Here is a 15,141-nt window from a genome sequence, read left to right on the forward strand (position 1 = left end):
AATCACTGAAAACCGGGATTTATCATTTATCTTCACACATGAAAGAAATAAAAGAAACATAATTGCTATAATCATCGGGAACAGTGTTAACATTCACAAACTACTTTATTCATACCAAAATTTCAAATGAATGATTCTTTATGAGGCGTAAAGCCTTATTTTGGAAGAATAATCGATGAAAATGAGAAGAGTTAATATGAAACTCGTAAACATTGATTCTGACACAAAATAAGATACTATTTATATGAGACAGTTAAAGAAGTGATAATTAATTCATAAAAATTATTTAACAGTTTGAGATTTTAAAATCATGAGTGTATCAGTGGTGGATTTATTTAATTACTTTTATTGGGAGAACTTGCACACACACACACCCAAAAAAAACCTTAAAATTTGCGTCATTTTATTAATTTCACTTTTATCCTAAATGACAGAAAATAGTAAAAATAACTACTTACGAGACATATTTAAAGAACTTGCGTCACTATTTACTCCTGTTATTTGCTTCGCATTGTACAAAAACGTGCTATTTTCTTCATTTGGTGTTTCTTTTAACTTGTTCCCCCCAAAAATACCAAGCCCCATTTTTATATGTTTCTCCCCAAAGAAACCCTTTTCCCAGGAAATCTTCCCCTTGAAGTGCTATTTAGAATGAACTGCCTCAGTATATATATACTCCTGTTATTTGCTTCGCGAATCAAATACTTTCCGAGGTTTTGAGTACATTTAAAGAACTTGCGTCGCTATTTACTCCTGTTATTTGTTTCGCTTGGTACAACAATGTGCTATTTTCTTCATTTGGTGTTTCTTTTAACTTGTTCCCCCCAAAAATACCAAGCCCCATTTTTATATGTTTCTCCCCCAAAGAAACCCTTTTCCCAGGAAATCTTCCCCTTGAAGTGCTATCTAGAATGAACTGCCTCAGTATATATATACTCCTGTTATTTGCTTCGCGAATCAAATACTTTCCGTGGTTTTGAGTACATTTAAAGAACTTGCGTCGCTATTTACTCCTGTTATTTGCTTCGCTTTGCACAAAAACGTGCTATTTTCTTCATTTGGTGTTTCTTTTAACTTGTTCCCCCCAAAAATACCAAGCCCCATTTTTATATGTTTCTACCCCAAAGAAACCCTTTTCCCGGAAAATCTTCCCCTTGAAGTGCTATTTAGAATGAACTGCCTCAGTATATATATACTCCTGTTATTTGCTTCGCGAATTAAATACTTTCCGAGGTTTTGAGTATATTTAAAGAACTTGCGTCGCTATTTACTCCTGTTATTTGCTTCGCCTCTGTATTTGTTATGATTGTATTGTACGGAATAAAGCAATAGACGTCTCACGGACCCAAAATGAAAGTAGTCGAAATTTGTGAAATTAAAGTCAGAAAGTGTAATGGTGGTCGTAAACATGTACAGAGATGAAATTGACGTTAACGTCAACAACGTCAAACTTATTTGATTCGCGAAGTAAATAACAGGATAATGCCTTAAATTTCAGTATTTCAATGTTGTGAATCAATTGAGAATAATTGTGGGTGGATTTTATATAAATATAATAATGGTTGCTACATATTTCAGAAATACACGTTCGTGTCTCCGTAGCATCACAAAGCATGTTGTTCTATATTTGTACTTAATCTATTTCATGTAGGTTAAGATACATACCTTTCAATTTAGTGTACATTAAAGGTATTTTAAGCATCGTTTTTGTAAGCGGGAAGATGCCCTGATTATTCATTCCTGCGTGAAGTTTATTGGGACAGCACTTTGTATACGTAATGTCCGCCATCTTTCTCCCATGTGTTTACATGTATGCACTGTTTCGTTTTTAAGAACGTGTTTCACTTTACGGTTATATTGCTGTGTAAATCGTTTGTAAATATTACAAAGCTGTTGTGTACATTTATTTTATTGATGTTTTTAGCGGAAAATCTTACCTGAAATTGTAATAGAATTAGAATACAGTTGCTCATTTGTACGGCGACAACATCGTCTGCTCGACGATTGATATTTTGTTTAACTTAATGCGAATGTTTACAGTCATAAATGTTTACTTACAGTGCATGACTACTTCCAGAATTATCTCCTAGTTTAAATCCATCACCAATTCTGATTTTATAACACCTTTTCATGTTCTTTATCATTTTGTACGGCAGCTTTGTTTGACACTGTTTGACAATATTATGTCTGTACGGTACAGTACAGTGCCGTGATTGGTTGGACGTCTCCGTACAGTAATTCCATTGGTTAAGCCCCATCACGTGTTATATTTCAGAAACCTATATATACACAGCTCAAGCGACATAGATTTCAGATAATATTGAAAGTTGTATTGGCGGCAACATTCAAACTTCTCTCCTCGGATACGATCCGGATTTCAAGATTAGGTTAGAAGTTTGATAAGACATTTATCTCCCAACACACTGGACACCTGTTTTACTTTATATCAACAAATATTCCTTTAACCAGTAATTTCTCTTTTTGCACTTAAACCTGTACGGCAGACCATATGAGTATTTCACTATTTGTGTTATCACCTGTCAATTGAATGAAATCACATGTATTGAATTAAAACATTGATTACCTTCACCTATAGTCATATTATATCAAACCAGAGACTCCTTTGGTTGGAGAGTTCATTAACAGTACCTGAGAGCCACGGTACTTAGTACCTGACCTGAATTTGAGTTCTACTATTTTGTAGTCCCCACATCTATCTCGCCATCCTTGGGGAGCTTACAATATAATCACCATATTCAAACTGAAGAAAAAAAGTATCGATCCCGATCAAAATTGATAGAAATTACTAAAATTATCATATCGTTGCTAATTGTATGCACTGTTGATCAAGAAATTAGTTTCTTTTATAAAGTTTTTTAATTTGTAAACCATTTTACATCAAGGGAATGTAGTTTTTTGATTACAATGTTCTCTATGGCTACTTTTTTATAATTCTAATCGGGCTTCGTTCAAATTCGAAAATTCGTAATATTTCTGAATTTTGACCATTTCATTTCCATTTCTTTTTAAAATATATTTCTCTGATATTTCTTTTTTCTACTTGACATGTTTTTTGAAGATTTTATCCATAGATTTAAAAAATGTTAGTAAATAACGCTTTCAATTTTCATAAATATTTTATATCTAAAAAATTTGAATGTCTATCTGAGTCCTTTAGGCATGTTTTCTTACATATTCATATTATGCATCAGATCACAGCGAAATTTGGACTCTAGAGTATCTTATTTGCAAACAAAGTACCTTTTTTATCATTCCAGGATAAATCACAAAAAAATTCATATAAAATACTTGAGAGCTTGTATCACTTTTTCGATGGTGAAATCATACTTCATCAGAGGTGTTTTAACGAACCGTTAGATAAAAATTAAGTGTAATGAGGTACTTAATTTCATACTGTTTACCTTTTAGCTTAATATACAATTTACCTCCAGTATTCCCTCACATTTTCTGGGCACATTAACACGAAAATTACACGTGTACTTAAACCCAGTTTTTGATTCCGAGGCCCCAATAAAGGCAGACTCAGACAATGCAGTGAAAGAATAAGTGTAAGTCTTTCCATGATGGAGCCATGTGTCTGTAAAAAAAAAAAACAACCTTATCATTAACGGTACTTAAATATAACATGATACATACATACAAATTTATAAAATATGTTGTTACTGTCATAAACATAAGAGATATCTGTGACTGAAGGTGAGGCTTACTGATGATATTCTAAGACAATTACAATTATTTTTTATAGAGTTCGTTTATCCTGTATGCCCAATATCAGCATTTCACAGTAGAAAATGGAAGCATAAAATTGGCAGAGACACAATTAAGGCAATTAGAAATTAGTTCTCAATTAAAATTAAATGTCACAATATATATAGCCCTAATATCATAATGATACATGTGCAAGAATATGTAGTAGTATTCTCTTTGAAGAAGTGGGCGTAGGCTGTCTCTGTCTATTTCTTGTGGTAGTAGCTAGAAGAGTGTGTAATTAGTCCAAGAACTGATCGAGGGGGGGGGGGGAGTCTATATCAAAGCAATACTTACGAGATTTATCACAGATATCTGGCTTTATAATTTTTATCTTTGCAGGACTTGCAGCTGAAAATAGTTATGAAATAATTCATTTACAGTCTTTATATTTCATCCATATCTATCTAACATATTTTTTTCACACTTTATCTTAATGATATTGTGCATTCAATCTACTACTGCAGATCTCAAGACAGTCCCCAAAACATCAGTTAAATATCGCTCTGGTCCCAGTCATGCCTATATGGGGGCCTTCCGAGGAACATTAGTGAGACATTATGATTATACGCCAGTTTCGAGATAAAAGCTCTTCAGTGTAGGAGGTGCATTTAGTGGAACTTTGAATGCCGAAATAGAACAAAGTGGACCTACAGTCAGTGAGGAAGACAATAAAATTAATATGTATTTAAAAGTTCAAATGTAGAAAATACAAAATACTATCAAAAGAAATATTTTAATAAAGTGTCATCTTCGCTAGCCAAGGGTGACGAGAGAAACACCGTGGATCCTCACCCTTGGCTAGCGAAGATGATAAAGTGGAAACATAAAAGTGTCATATTTGCAAGTGATATCCTGGATATGATGCGTACGAGAAGAGACATATACATAGAGATTAGCAACCTCCTCAAGTCTCATACTATCTCGCGATCCCCTGTTTTTCACTAAAAATGCAGACACTGATCTAAATTATGTATACCAAATTAAGAATGATCCGAGAGATATCAAGTTCAAACCTTCCAAATCCTAACACTAAAACATTCAAGATACAATATTTTCAGTTGTTTCACTTCAAAGTAAAAGGAAAGTAGAGTTTCAAAAGGCGATATGTAATGATCCAAATTTAGAAAAATCTGTAAGATTTCAAGAAATGTTTACGATTTGCTTACTTTTATGTCAATGGTATATATGTGTTGATCATCAAATCATTTCAAAACTTGGTACATTCAATTTTAATTTATGATAAGAGTACAATAATCTTAAATCAGCACCAATTTATCAAACGAATCAATAGGAATTTACGATTTATGGATGGGACCATCACATATTAAAGCTAAACGCGGTAAACATGCCGCCATAGTACAGTGTATGGATGCGCGCAACAATTGAATTAAAGATCTCTTCAAACAATTAATGATATCTTCAATTCTGAATTATTGCTTCAGCTGAATTGATGCGCGCTTTAATTGAATTAATGATATCTTCAAATGAATTAATGATATCAACAATTGAATTGATGCGCGCTACAATTCAATTGAAGAGAGCAATAATTGATATAATGCACACATTAAATCAATTGATGAGAGCAATAATTGAATTGATGCACGCATTAATTCATTTGATGAGAGCAATAATGGATTTAATGCGCGCATTAATTCAATTATTGCTCTCTTCAATTGAATTAATGATATCTTTAATTCATTTGAAGAGAGCAATAATTCTTTTAGAGAGAGCAACTATATAATTAAAGATATCTTCAATTCAACATATCCACAATTGAATTAATGATATCTTTAATTGAATTGTTGCTCTCTTTAAAAGAATTGATGCGCGCATTAATTCCTTATACAAAAGCATTGGAAATGATTTAAAGATAACTTCAATTAAATTAAAGAGATCATCAAATTATTTATACCGAGCTCTAAATTAATTATTGTGAGCAATATTTCTACTAAATTGATGCTCTCATCATCAAATGAATTGAAGAGAGCAATAACTGAATTAATGCGCGCATCAAATCTATTATTGCTCTCATTAATTGAATTAATGCGCACATCAATTACATTAAAGAGAGCAATAATTGAATTAATGCGCGCATCAAATCAATTATTGCCCTCATTAATTCAATTGATGCGCGCATTAATTCAATTGATGAGAGCAATAATTGAATTGAAGCGCGCATTAATTCATTTCATGAGAGCAATAATTGATTTAATGCGCGCATTAATTCAATTAAAGAGAGCAATAATTGAATTGATGGTATCTTCAAATAATTGAAGATATCTTCAATTATTTTGAGTTTATGTTAATTTGGCGCTCCATACCATAGGAGTTGCTTATCTCTGTTATGTACAGTGTAAGTGCCATAAATGAGTCAACTTCACGTTTTACGCTATATATTTCATTGAAAACTATCCTCTGTTTGAACAATCATTCTGAACTCATTTTTGCGCTAACTTTTATGAAATCTAAAACATTTATTACAAAACAACTATTACTACACATAAATTCTATTCATGATTTTTAAAACTTTTACTAAGAATTGCAGAAATATCATATATAACTAATAAAACTTAAATTTTTAACTTTTAAAATTCAATTTCCTAAATCATATACTCCTTTGTAAGCGTGGAACAAAAACTCTGAGTGTGGTGTTCTAGCTTACACTAGTCATAATACTGTAATATGCCTTTATCGGTGTTTATTGAATAATTTAATAGGACACCGAGACCACAAACTGCAGATATTTGTGTTGTTACTGGTGTAAAGGTTACTATAAGTTGAATCTTGATAAGTGTATGAAAATGATTAAGAGAAGTGGTTGTTTTCAATGAATTATTAGTAAAATGAATAAAAGTTTACTCATTTACGAAATAACGCGATATAATAAGAATTCCAGGTATTTAATTACTCCCTTGATACTTATCATTTACAGTTTGTATCAGTCGAATTCGGGTGATGAAACTACGTATAAGAAACCAATCTGATTAAAATCAGATCCTCGATCCGCTCCTCTTTTTTCTTTTTCTTTTTTTTTTTCTTTTTTTCTTGTCGCTACCTCGTGTAGCGATAAGGGGGGGGAAAAAAGAGGAGCGGATCGAGGATCTGATTTTAATCAGATTGCCTCGGAGATGGCCTTAAAAACGGATGTCCCGTGTCACAGTAGGTGTGGCACACTAAAGAACCCTCACTGCTCAATGGCCATATGCGTCGAACAAAGGCCTAAATTTTGCAACCCTTCACCGGACTTGGTTACGTCTCCATATGAAATAAAATTATCGAGAGGGACGTTAAACAAGATACAATCAATCAATAGCATTAAGGGCTATGCTATTCAAATATTTTACACATAAACACTTTATACCCAGTTTGGCCCCCACCCATCTTCCCAAGTCAAGGGTTTCTGATCCGCTACGCTCCGGCCTCCACCCTGGATCATGAAATGCTCTACATGACTATGCAATTTTTTTTCTTACAGATGTGATATTGTAGAGAAGAATATTTTTGGAAATGTCAAGTTTTGGTAGAAAATGTGAAAACAGTTGTAATGGTAGTTTTCGGTAAAAAGTGTTCAATTGTTATTACGCAACTAACTTACTGTTGTATTCCAGTTTAATAGTGTATGAAATATTTTTAGAATACAACTAAAATGAAACAAATCAGTAGTTTAATACATACATGTATGTCAAATAATAATAAAAGGGAACAAACAAACAACTGGACAGAAAAGAAGAATTACACATAATCACATACACTGTGCCACAGATATTCATGTTATTTTTTGTAATCATTTATGAAGTTGATTTCAGTTCAAAATCAGGTTGGAGAGAATGTGAATCCAAATAAGTCGGATAAATACATATACACATGTACAACTGAAAACAGTATTTAGGAAGTCATTCAAAAAGATGTTCATCATACATGTGCAATATCAATAACTTTGAAACTGAATGCTGCGTTATTAACAAGAGTGGAAAGAGCTCATTTTTAACATGAAAGTTAGTGCAAGAGGATATACTACATCGAATGTGATAAATTAGACTAACATATATGCATGGATTTACATTTAAGCATTGTAATGATTGTTTGTTATATGTACATGTATATTTAAAAAAAAAACCTCCAAGAGTTTGTACACAGGAACATTAAACGCTGTACTCATCAACTTGTGTGTATTACACTTCTTGTGTAAAAGCTCATATTCATATTGCAAAGGAGACTCATCCGTTTGTCTGAATGAGACATAATACACACCGCTATTGTTTGAATTTTATAAAACAGTTCTTTTTATGAAAATGCAAATAACCTTAGCAAACAAGAGGCCCATCGCTCACCTGAGTCACCTTGTCACATATTTGAAGATTTTTCCTATATATTCGCATGTAAAACTTTGATCCCTATTGTGGACCCAACCTACTCCCGAGGGCCATGATTTTTACAAAATTGAATCTGCACTATGCCATGAAGCTTTGATATAAATGTAAACTTTTCTGGACAGTGATTTTTCAGAAGATTTTTAATGATTTTCCCTATATATATGCATGTAAAACTTTGATCCCCTACTTTGGCCCCACCTTACCCCTGGGGACCATGATTTTTACAAACTTCAATCTGCACTATGTCAGGAAGCTTTTGTGCAAATGTAAACTTCTTTAGCCAAATGGTTCTTAAAAGGAGAATGTTTTTTAAAAATTGTTTCTATTTATTAGTTATGTAAAACTTTGATCCCCTATTATGACCTCATCCTAACCCCAGGGGTCATGAATTTAACAAATTTGAATCTGCATTATGTCAGGAAGCTTTCATGTAAATGTCAGCTTTTCTGGCTCAGTAGTTTTTGAGAAGAAGATTTTTAAAGATTTCCCCTATATATTTGTATGTAAAACTTTGATCCACTATTGTCGCCTCATCTTACCCCCGGGGGCCATGATTTTAACAAATTTGAATCTTCACTATATCAGGAAGTTTTCATGTAAAAATCAGCTTTTCTGACTCAGTGGTTCTTGAGAAGATTTTTAAAGATTTTCCCTATATATTTGTATGTAAAATTTTGATCCCCTCTTGTCATCTCACCTCACCTCATCTCAGCTTTCAGATCAGGTGAGCTAAAAAAGCATAAGATTCCCAGCTTGTGTAGGAGTTCTAATACGGAAAAAAACGTAACAGAAGTGACTCGCAATAAATATATAATATTTACAACATGTAAATGTATAAGCTCAATGATTGATTGATTGTATCTTGCTTAACGTCTCGCTCGAGAATTTTTCACTCATATGGAATTTTTATGTTTAAAAAATGGGAAAAGGTGCCACATCAGGCCCCCCTGACCACCCCAACCTCTTGTTTCAACGTACCTGCTATAACATTTACACAAACTGGTTTAAGAAAGGATTTCTTTAGTAGAATACAAATATCATAGTTATTTAATTTTAGATGCTTCCTACTTCGTAAATGAAATTATCATTTATCCACCATAGACAGAAAATTTCATATTGAACTCCAAACAAAATCTGACAGCAAAAATAACGGAGAAATATATAATATTTTATATCCGTTCGCATATATTATAGACATTGTTATCATACATGTATATAATTTATAATATTTAAAAAAAAACTCTAAACACTTTGTAAAAATCTTTCGACCGTGTTACCGGTCTTCTTCAGTCGTGTTTGGCCCCTCCCCTACTTTAGAAAACGATGCTACGTGCCAGCTGTATATCTCAATAATATAAGAATGAAAAAGAAAAAAACACGACTGAAGACTGGTTACACGGTCGAAATATTTCTACAAAGTGTTTAGAGGATTTTCTTATATTTTACTTCGAAAAAATATACTTTTATATAATTTATTATATTGATTAGAAGTGGCGTATAGCCCGTTTGGGCAGGATGTGGCGTGGCTGTAAAACGTTGCAATGATGTAATATATTATACAAATCTCTTGATTTATATTCGATAATCTTGATATTTATTTGCGAAAATCTTGATTTATATTCAATAATCTTGTCTTTTTTATATTCAATAAATCTTGATTTATCTTTGATAATTTTGATATTACGATAAAGTTTGATTTGTATTCGATAAATTTGTTGTTCGTTTTCGATAAAGCTTGTTTTATTTTCGATAATCTTGATATCCATGTGCAAAAATTTCGATTTATATTCCATAATCTTGATTTTTTTTTAATGTGATCAATTTTGATTTATATTCAATAATCTTGTCACTCATATGCGATAAATTGAACAAGATTAATGGGGGGAAAAAAATCAAAAATTTATCGAATATAAATAACAAGAGTATCGAATATAAATCAAGATTTATCGCATGTAAATAAAAAAAATCGCAATGTCAATCTCCATATTCACGCATGCCTTTAAAAATGTAAAATGATTTGTTACCGTCACTTTTATGTGAAATATATACTTACATATAATACAAATAAGTATTATCATGTTCAAAATGTCTCATGTATGAACATTGCTCATACCAATAGTGCATATTTTGCTCTTGTTTTGTTCTTTTTATCATCTTTTCTTTTCTTTTTTTATAAACATTGCACATTGAAATGTTAACAATCATGCATGCTGTATGCCCGAGAGGGCCCTAATTTGGAAATAAATCATATTCTGTTCTATTCTATTTGAGGGGGCGGACAGGGCATGGTTACTGCTTGCACCTTTAATATTATTCTATATATGAGGTAAAGTTCGTATAAGCTATAATAAATCATATGTCATTGTGATGAGATAAATAAATCCGGTTCAGTTCAGTTAATTTCAAACGAGTATAATCAAGATAAATCGTATGAAATGTCATGGTTGTTATAAGTATTCAGGAACCTTGATCCGAGAAACTTTAGGCTTAGGGAAATATTCGAATTGTTCAACTTGCGCAACAATGACAGAGGCATTTTTTTTTTAATATTAAAGGCGTAACACTCGCATATATTTTATGGATGGAGTGAGTTGTATGATAAGCAAACGTTAATTTGTCTCTAGCTATTTTATTTTCTAATCTATAACCTCCATGTTTTTAAAATGCTATATCAGGGGCGAATCCATGAATTTCGGTTGGGGGGGGGGGTGCAACTTTATGAGGCAGGGAGTCTGGGGGCCGCCGAAAGCTTCTAGATTTTACAGGTTTTATAGGGCTTGAAATATGTCTCCTATGTGGTCAATTCTTCCATTTTCTGTCATTTTTATTAAGATGAAATTAAAAAAAAAATGACGCAAATTTTGGAAAAAATGTAAGTTCTCCCAATAAAAATAATTCAATGAATCAAAAGATTTTGTCATTTATTTCTTCGAGAGTGGAAGAAAATATTGCTTATTTTATCGTTTACATTTTTTAAACAAGAGACCACGATTTATCTTGACACCGTATATGCCATACATTGTAAAATGTTTCAGCAATCAAAACTCAGCTTTTGAATAAAGATACAGTCTGCTCAATCCTATTCACGTATGTTGTTAAACAAACACTAGAGTGTTTACAATTATATACAAACTACAACTACTCAGATTACCCCCAGGCTTCCGTTGTTTTTATCCATAATACTAATAACCCAGTGTGGTACTCCATGATTTAATTTGTAATATGTAAGAATATTTATTTATTTGTATAGTTACTCGTTATTACACCCATTTTATATCTGTGATATAGATAAATTTTAATTTTATTTAATAAATATTAGTGTTGAATACAGATTCTTGAAATGTTCTTACTGGACCGTCGGGGTTTAAAAGAAAATGATACCAGTGATAAATAAAATTCAAATACACATTGTAAATACACCAGATAAATAAACATAACTTACATGAGTGGAATATCAAAAGCAACCCCACCGCAAAGTAAGGAATCAGACTAGCCATGGCCAAATTGTTGAAACAATACAGAGTACTGCTTTTATATATGACCCTTTATAGAGAAATATTATCAATTAGAAGTGTGCCACTTCAGATCCTCTACGGCTCCTTGGGTAATCCCAGGCTGTAACTTTGGGGGTCTTTTTACGCCCTGGAAACAGGTCAAAGTCCAATACTATCTCTAAAGCGGTTCGATGTACTTTCAGACATCATCCTACCTCTGATTCAGTCTATGAACAACTTGGGTCTACGATTGTTCGGGGGAGGGGGTATCGCTGGGTGTAGGAAATCTCTCTCTCTCTCTCTCTCTCTCTCTCTCTCTCTCTCTCTCTCTCTCTCAGATAAGAAAAGTACATATACAAAATTACGATTTTATAGTTTTCAATCTAGAAGTTTATTTCTATACCCCTCCCCCTTATTTGTGGGAAACGCCAAGATGATTCCCCCTTTTATGGGCACACACAGCATAAAAAGAAAGAAAGGAAAATATCTCATCACGATTCTCAACATATTGTATAGTTAACATTAATCATTGTTGTTGGTACTAATTCTTTATAAAAAATACATTTACCACCAATGTCTATGTTTGAATTATACCATACTGGAATAGTGAACGTTTTATTTTTCATATTCTTATCTTGATCTTTTTCTTCATAACATGCTGCCACGAGCTAAAAACATCGTTCCAAAAATATTATTTTTGTTCATTAGAACATTTGAAATATATGAATCTCCAAAATCCAAAAGGTTTTTCACAACAGCATTTCCATTAATGGCAAAAAAATATATCTAACCAAGGTTTATCATTAGTTATATAGTTACCAGTCTTTTCATCCAAGAACATTTAAGTGATTTGATGAAGTTATCAATGTTATGAACCATCTCTAAACCCCCAGAGAGATGGTCCTGGGTAACTACAGATCTTTTCACCTTGTCACACTTTGATTTCCATATAAATACACAACGAAGAAATTTTTTCTGTATTGGGAGTAGGAAGAGAAATACATATATGGTTAAATTTAGGTAAAATAAGAGTTTTTACAACAGTGACTCGACCAATGAGGGTCAATATTCTTCGTTTCCATTGTTGAATCATAGGCTTGATTTTTGGTAGAACTATGTCATAGTTTATTTCAGTGATAGATTCTAAATCTACTGAGTATTGAATACCAAGTAAAGAAAAACTTGTTGATCCCCAATCTAGCTTCCATCTTGGATGGTGAAAGACTTGGTTTGAATTTTTTTAAAGAACCAATCCAAATAATTTTTGTTTTAGAACTGTTTATATTCAACCCAGATAATTTTGAAAAGAAATCTAAAGTATCTAGTGTTAAAATTGTTGGAGATTTTTTGTCTGATGAATATACTTTCTTATCAGTATTTATGTTTGGACAGAAGTTTCATATCCCTGATATAGATGTGATGCAATATAATAGTGTTATTTGTGCTCTTTCAAAATGCTTCAAGATTTTGAAAATTGAGAGGATGTATATGTTAAAAATTTGCCTTCCTTATTTGCCATTTTATTTTGAAAATATTCGGTTAAATGTACAAATATTATTTATAACAACACCAGATTCCTCTGTACAGTGGCTACAGTATCGACTTCTTCACAGAATTCTTCCTGTCGGCTACTATCTTAAAAAATTTAAAATCAAAACATTAGATTGTTTGTAACTTGCCACGTGTAAAAAAGAAACAGAAACTATTCAACATATGTTTGTGAGTTGTAATGAGGTATTGGATCTTTGGGGAGGTTTAAGTTTACATATTTAAAGGACTACTTCAAAAAGGATTGGTTTTAATTTTAAGAATATCATTTCGGGAGAATTACCACTTACCAAAGACAACATATACCTCATTACAAGCCGGGAAAACACTAAATATTTTAGGTCTTCTGAACCACTTGAAAACAAAATACAGTATTGAGAAGTGTATATCTATTTACAATTCCAATCAATTATTTTTTGAAAAACAATGGAATCTGTGGAACAATATATTTGAACCCACTGAATGATATATTTTTTACTGCATGTTTTGTATTATATATTTTTTGATACTATTATAGCAACCTCAAGAATTATTTTTTGGGGGTATAATTTCAGCTATTTTTGAAATGTATGAGTGGAGTATGAATGGTTGGTATGAGTAATTATATATCCATTGTACATCTTACCTTTAAAGGTATATATATTATGATGCACTTAATTTCTATTTGTACAATGGATAATGCATGCTAATAAAAAAAAACTGAAAAAACAAAACTACAACAAAAAACAAAAACAAAAACCATTAATCATTGTTATATATAATGATGCTTAGTGACTTCTGAGAGAAGAAATTTAATGAGAGAGAGAAAGAGAGTTCCGAAAATGTTGGATTGATTCCGAGTCTGAATACTTAGTACATTAATTAAACTCGAGGACTGGAAAGTTGAACACGCAACATTAGACCTACTTCAGGAATGAGATTACATTACAGACATACTGCACTATGTATTGACAGCCACAATGCTCTTTTTGCCATAGTGATCAGTCGCAGACGTCAACGTTTACAACGCTTTGATAAAAACAAACCTTAGAGGAGGTAAAGTTGAATCATGATTCACGACAGTAAACTGGAGAAGAGCAATAAGCAGCTAAGACTGAGGAGTGGTCACGGAAGGAACGTCAGTGTAGTGAGGGAGGTGTACAGGAGAGAGGATATGTCCCTTGTCAGAGCCAACTCTGTCTTAGTGACTGTCAAAACGCCAAAGGTCTGTAAAATCAGACAGGGACATATCAGATATGCATATTATAAAATTTATCTCGAATTAATTGTATACAATAAAATATTTGTCCATCAAATAGTCAATGTTTGTCCATGCTGACGGTGCAGTCCAACATCAAGTTAAAAAAAAAGATACATGTAGGCCTAGATAAATCATATTTAAAACATGGTCCTTAGTAAAGGCCGTTCACCAAAACACATTTTGCCCCTGGCTAATTCAGTCAATATACGTATAATATTGATGGCTGCATTTTGTTGAAGTACACAAAATGAAAAAAAGATATACAGATTATTAATATTAGTTTTTAAATCTTCATTTTAACACATTTATTATATATTTTCAAGATTCGGTCGTTCTGGCTCCATATGATCAACCTGTCCCCAAGTCGTTCCATCCTTTAGTTGTTCAGTCCCTAGTTGATCCGGCCCACAGGTTTTAAAAAGATTTAATCTAAGGCCCATAGACAGATTGAAAATGAAAATAAAAATTAAAAAAAAATTAATTATTTTCAATCGAAAATAAATTGAATGAAACTCATACGAATTTTTAAAGATGAAACCCTTTCCCCCCAAACCCTGAAAGTAATTTGAGAATTATGAAGGAAATCCCATTATTCTAAAAAGAATTATCTAAGAAGAATTATTCTAAGTACAATTTTATAAGACATGTTTACGTCTCCCCTCTTTCAGGGGAAACCATGTCTTTGTACTTTCTATCTGTCCGTCTGTCTGTCACA

The 15,141-nt window shown here is 32.3% G+C and overlaps 1 protein-coding gene across 4 annotated transcripts in view; it reads right to left on the reverse strand.

Moving 5' to 3' along the window:
* Nucleotides 1-15,141, reverse strand: part of LOC125660671 (uncharacterized) — a 174,793-nt gene that overhangs the window by 84,786 nt on the left and 74,866 nt on the right. The window contains exons 1-3 of one of the 4 annotated variants that reach the window (XM_056161978.1): nt 11,587-11,657; nt 4,066-4,119; nt 3,447-3,598 (exon numbers count right to left, since the gene is read on the reverse strand). The exons of 2 other annotated variants lie outside the window; for them this stretch is intronic. In XM_056161978.1, coding sequence (XP_056017953.1) covers nt 3,447-3,598; nt 4,066-4,119; nt 11,587-11,641 — 261 coding nt within the window. In that variant the 5' untranslated portion in view covers nt 11,642-11,657. Of the gene's footprint in view, nt 1-3,446; nt 3,599-4,065; nt 4,120-11,586; nt 11,658-15,141 lie in introns of those variants that run through there. One more of the 4 variants, XM_056161980.1, reaches the window with a different exon arrangement.

This window comes from Ostrea edulis, chromosome 4, assembly GCF_947568905.1.
Source record: "Ostrea edulis chromosome 4, xbOstEdul1.1, whole genome shotgun sequence".
Classification (NCBI taxonomy): Eukaryota; Metazoa; Mollusca; class Bivalvia; order Ostreida; family Ostreidae; genus Ostrea; species Ostrea edulis.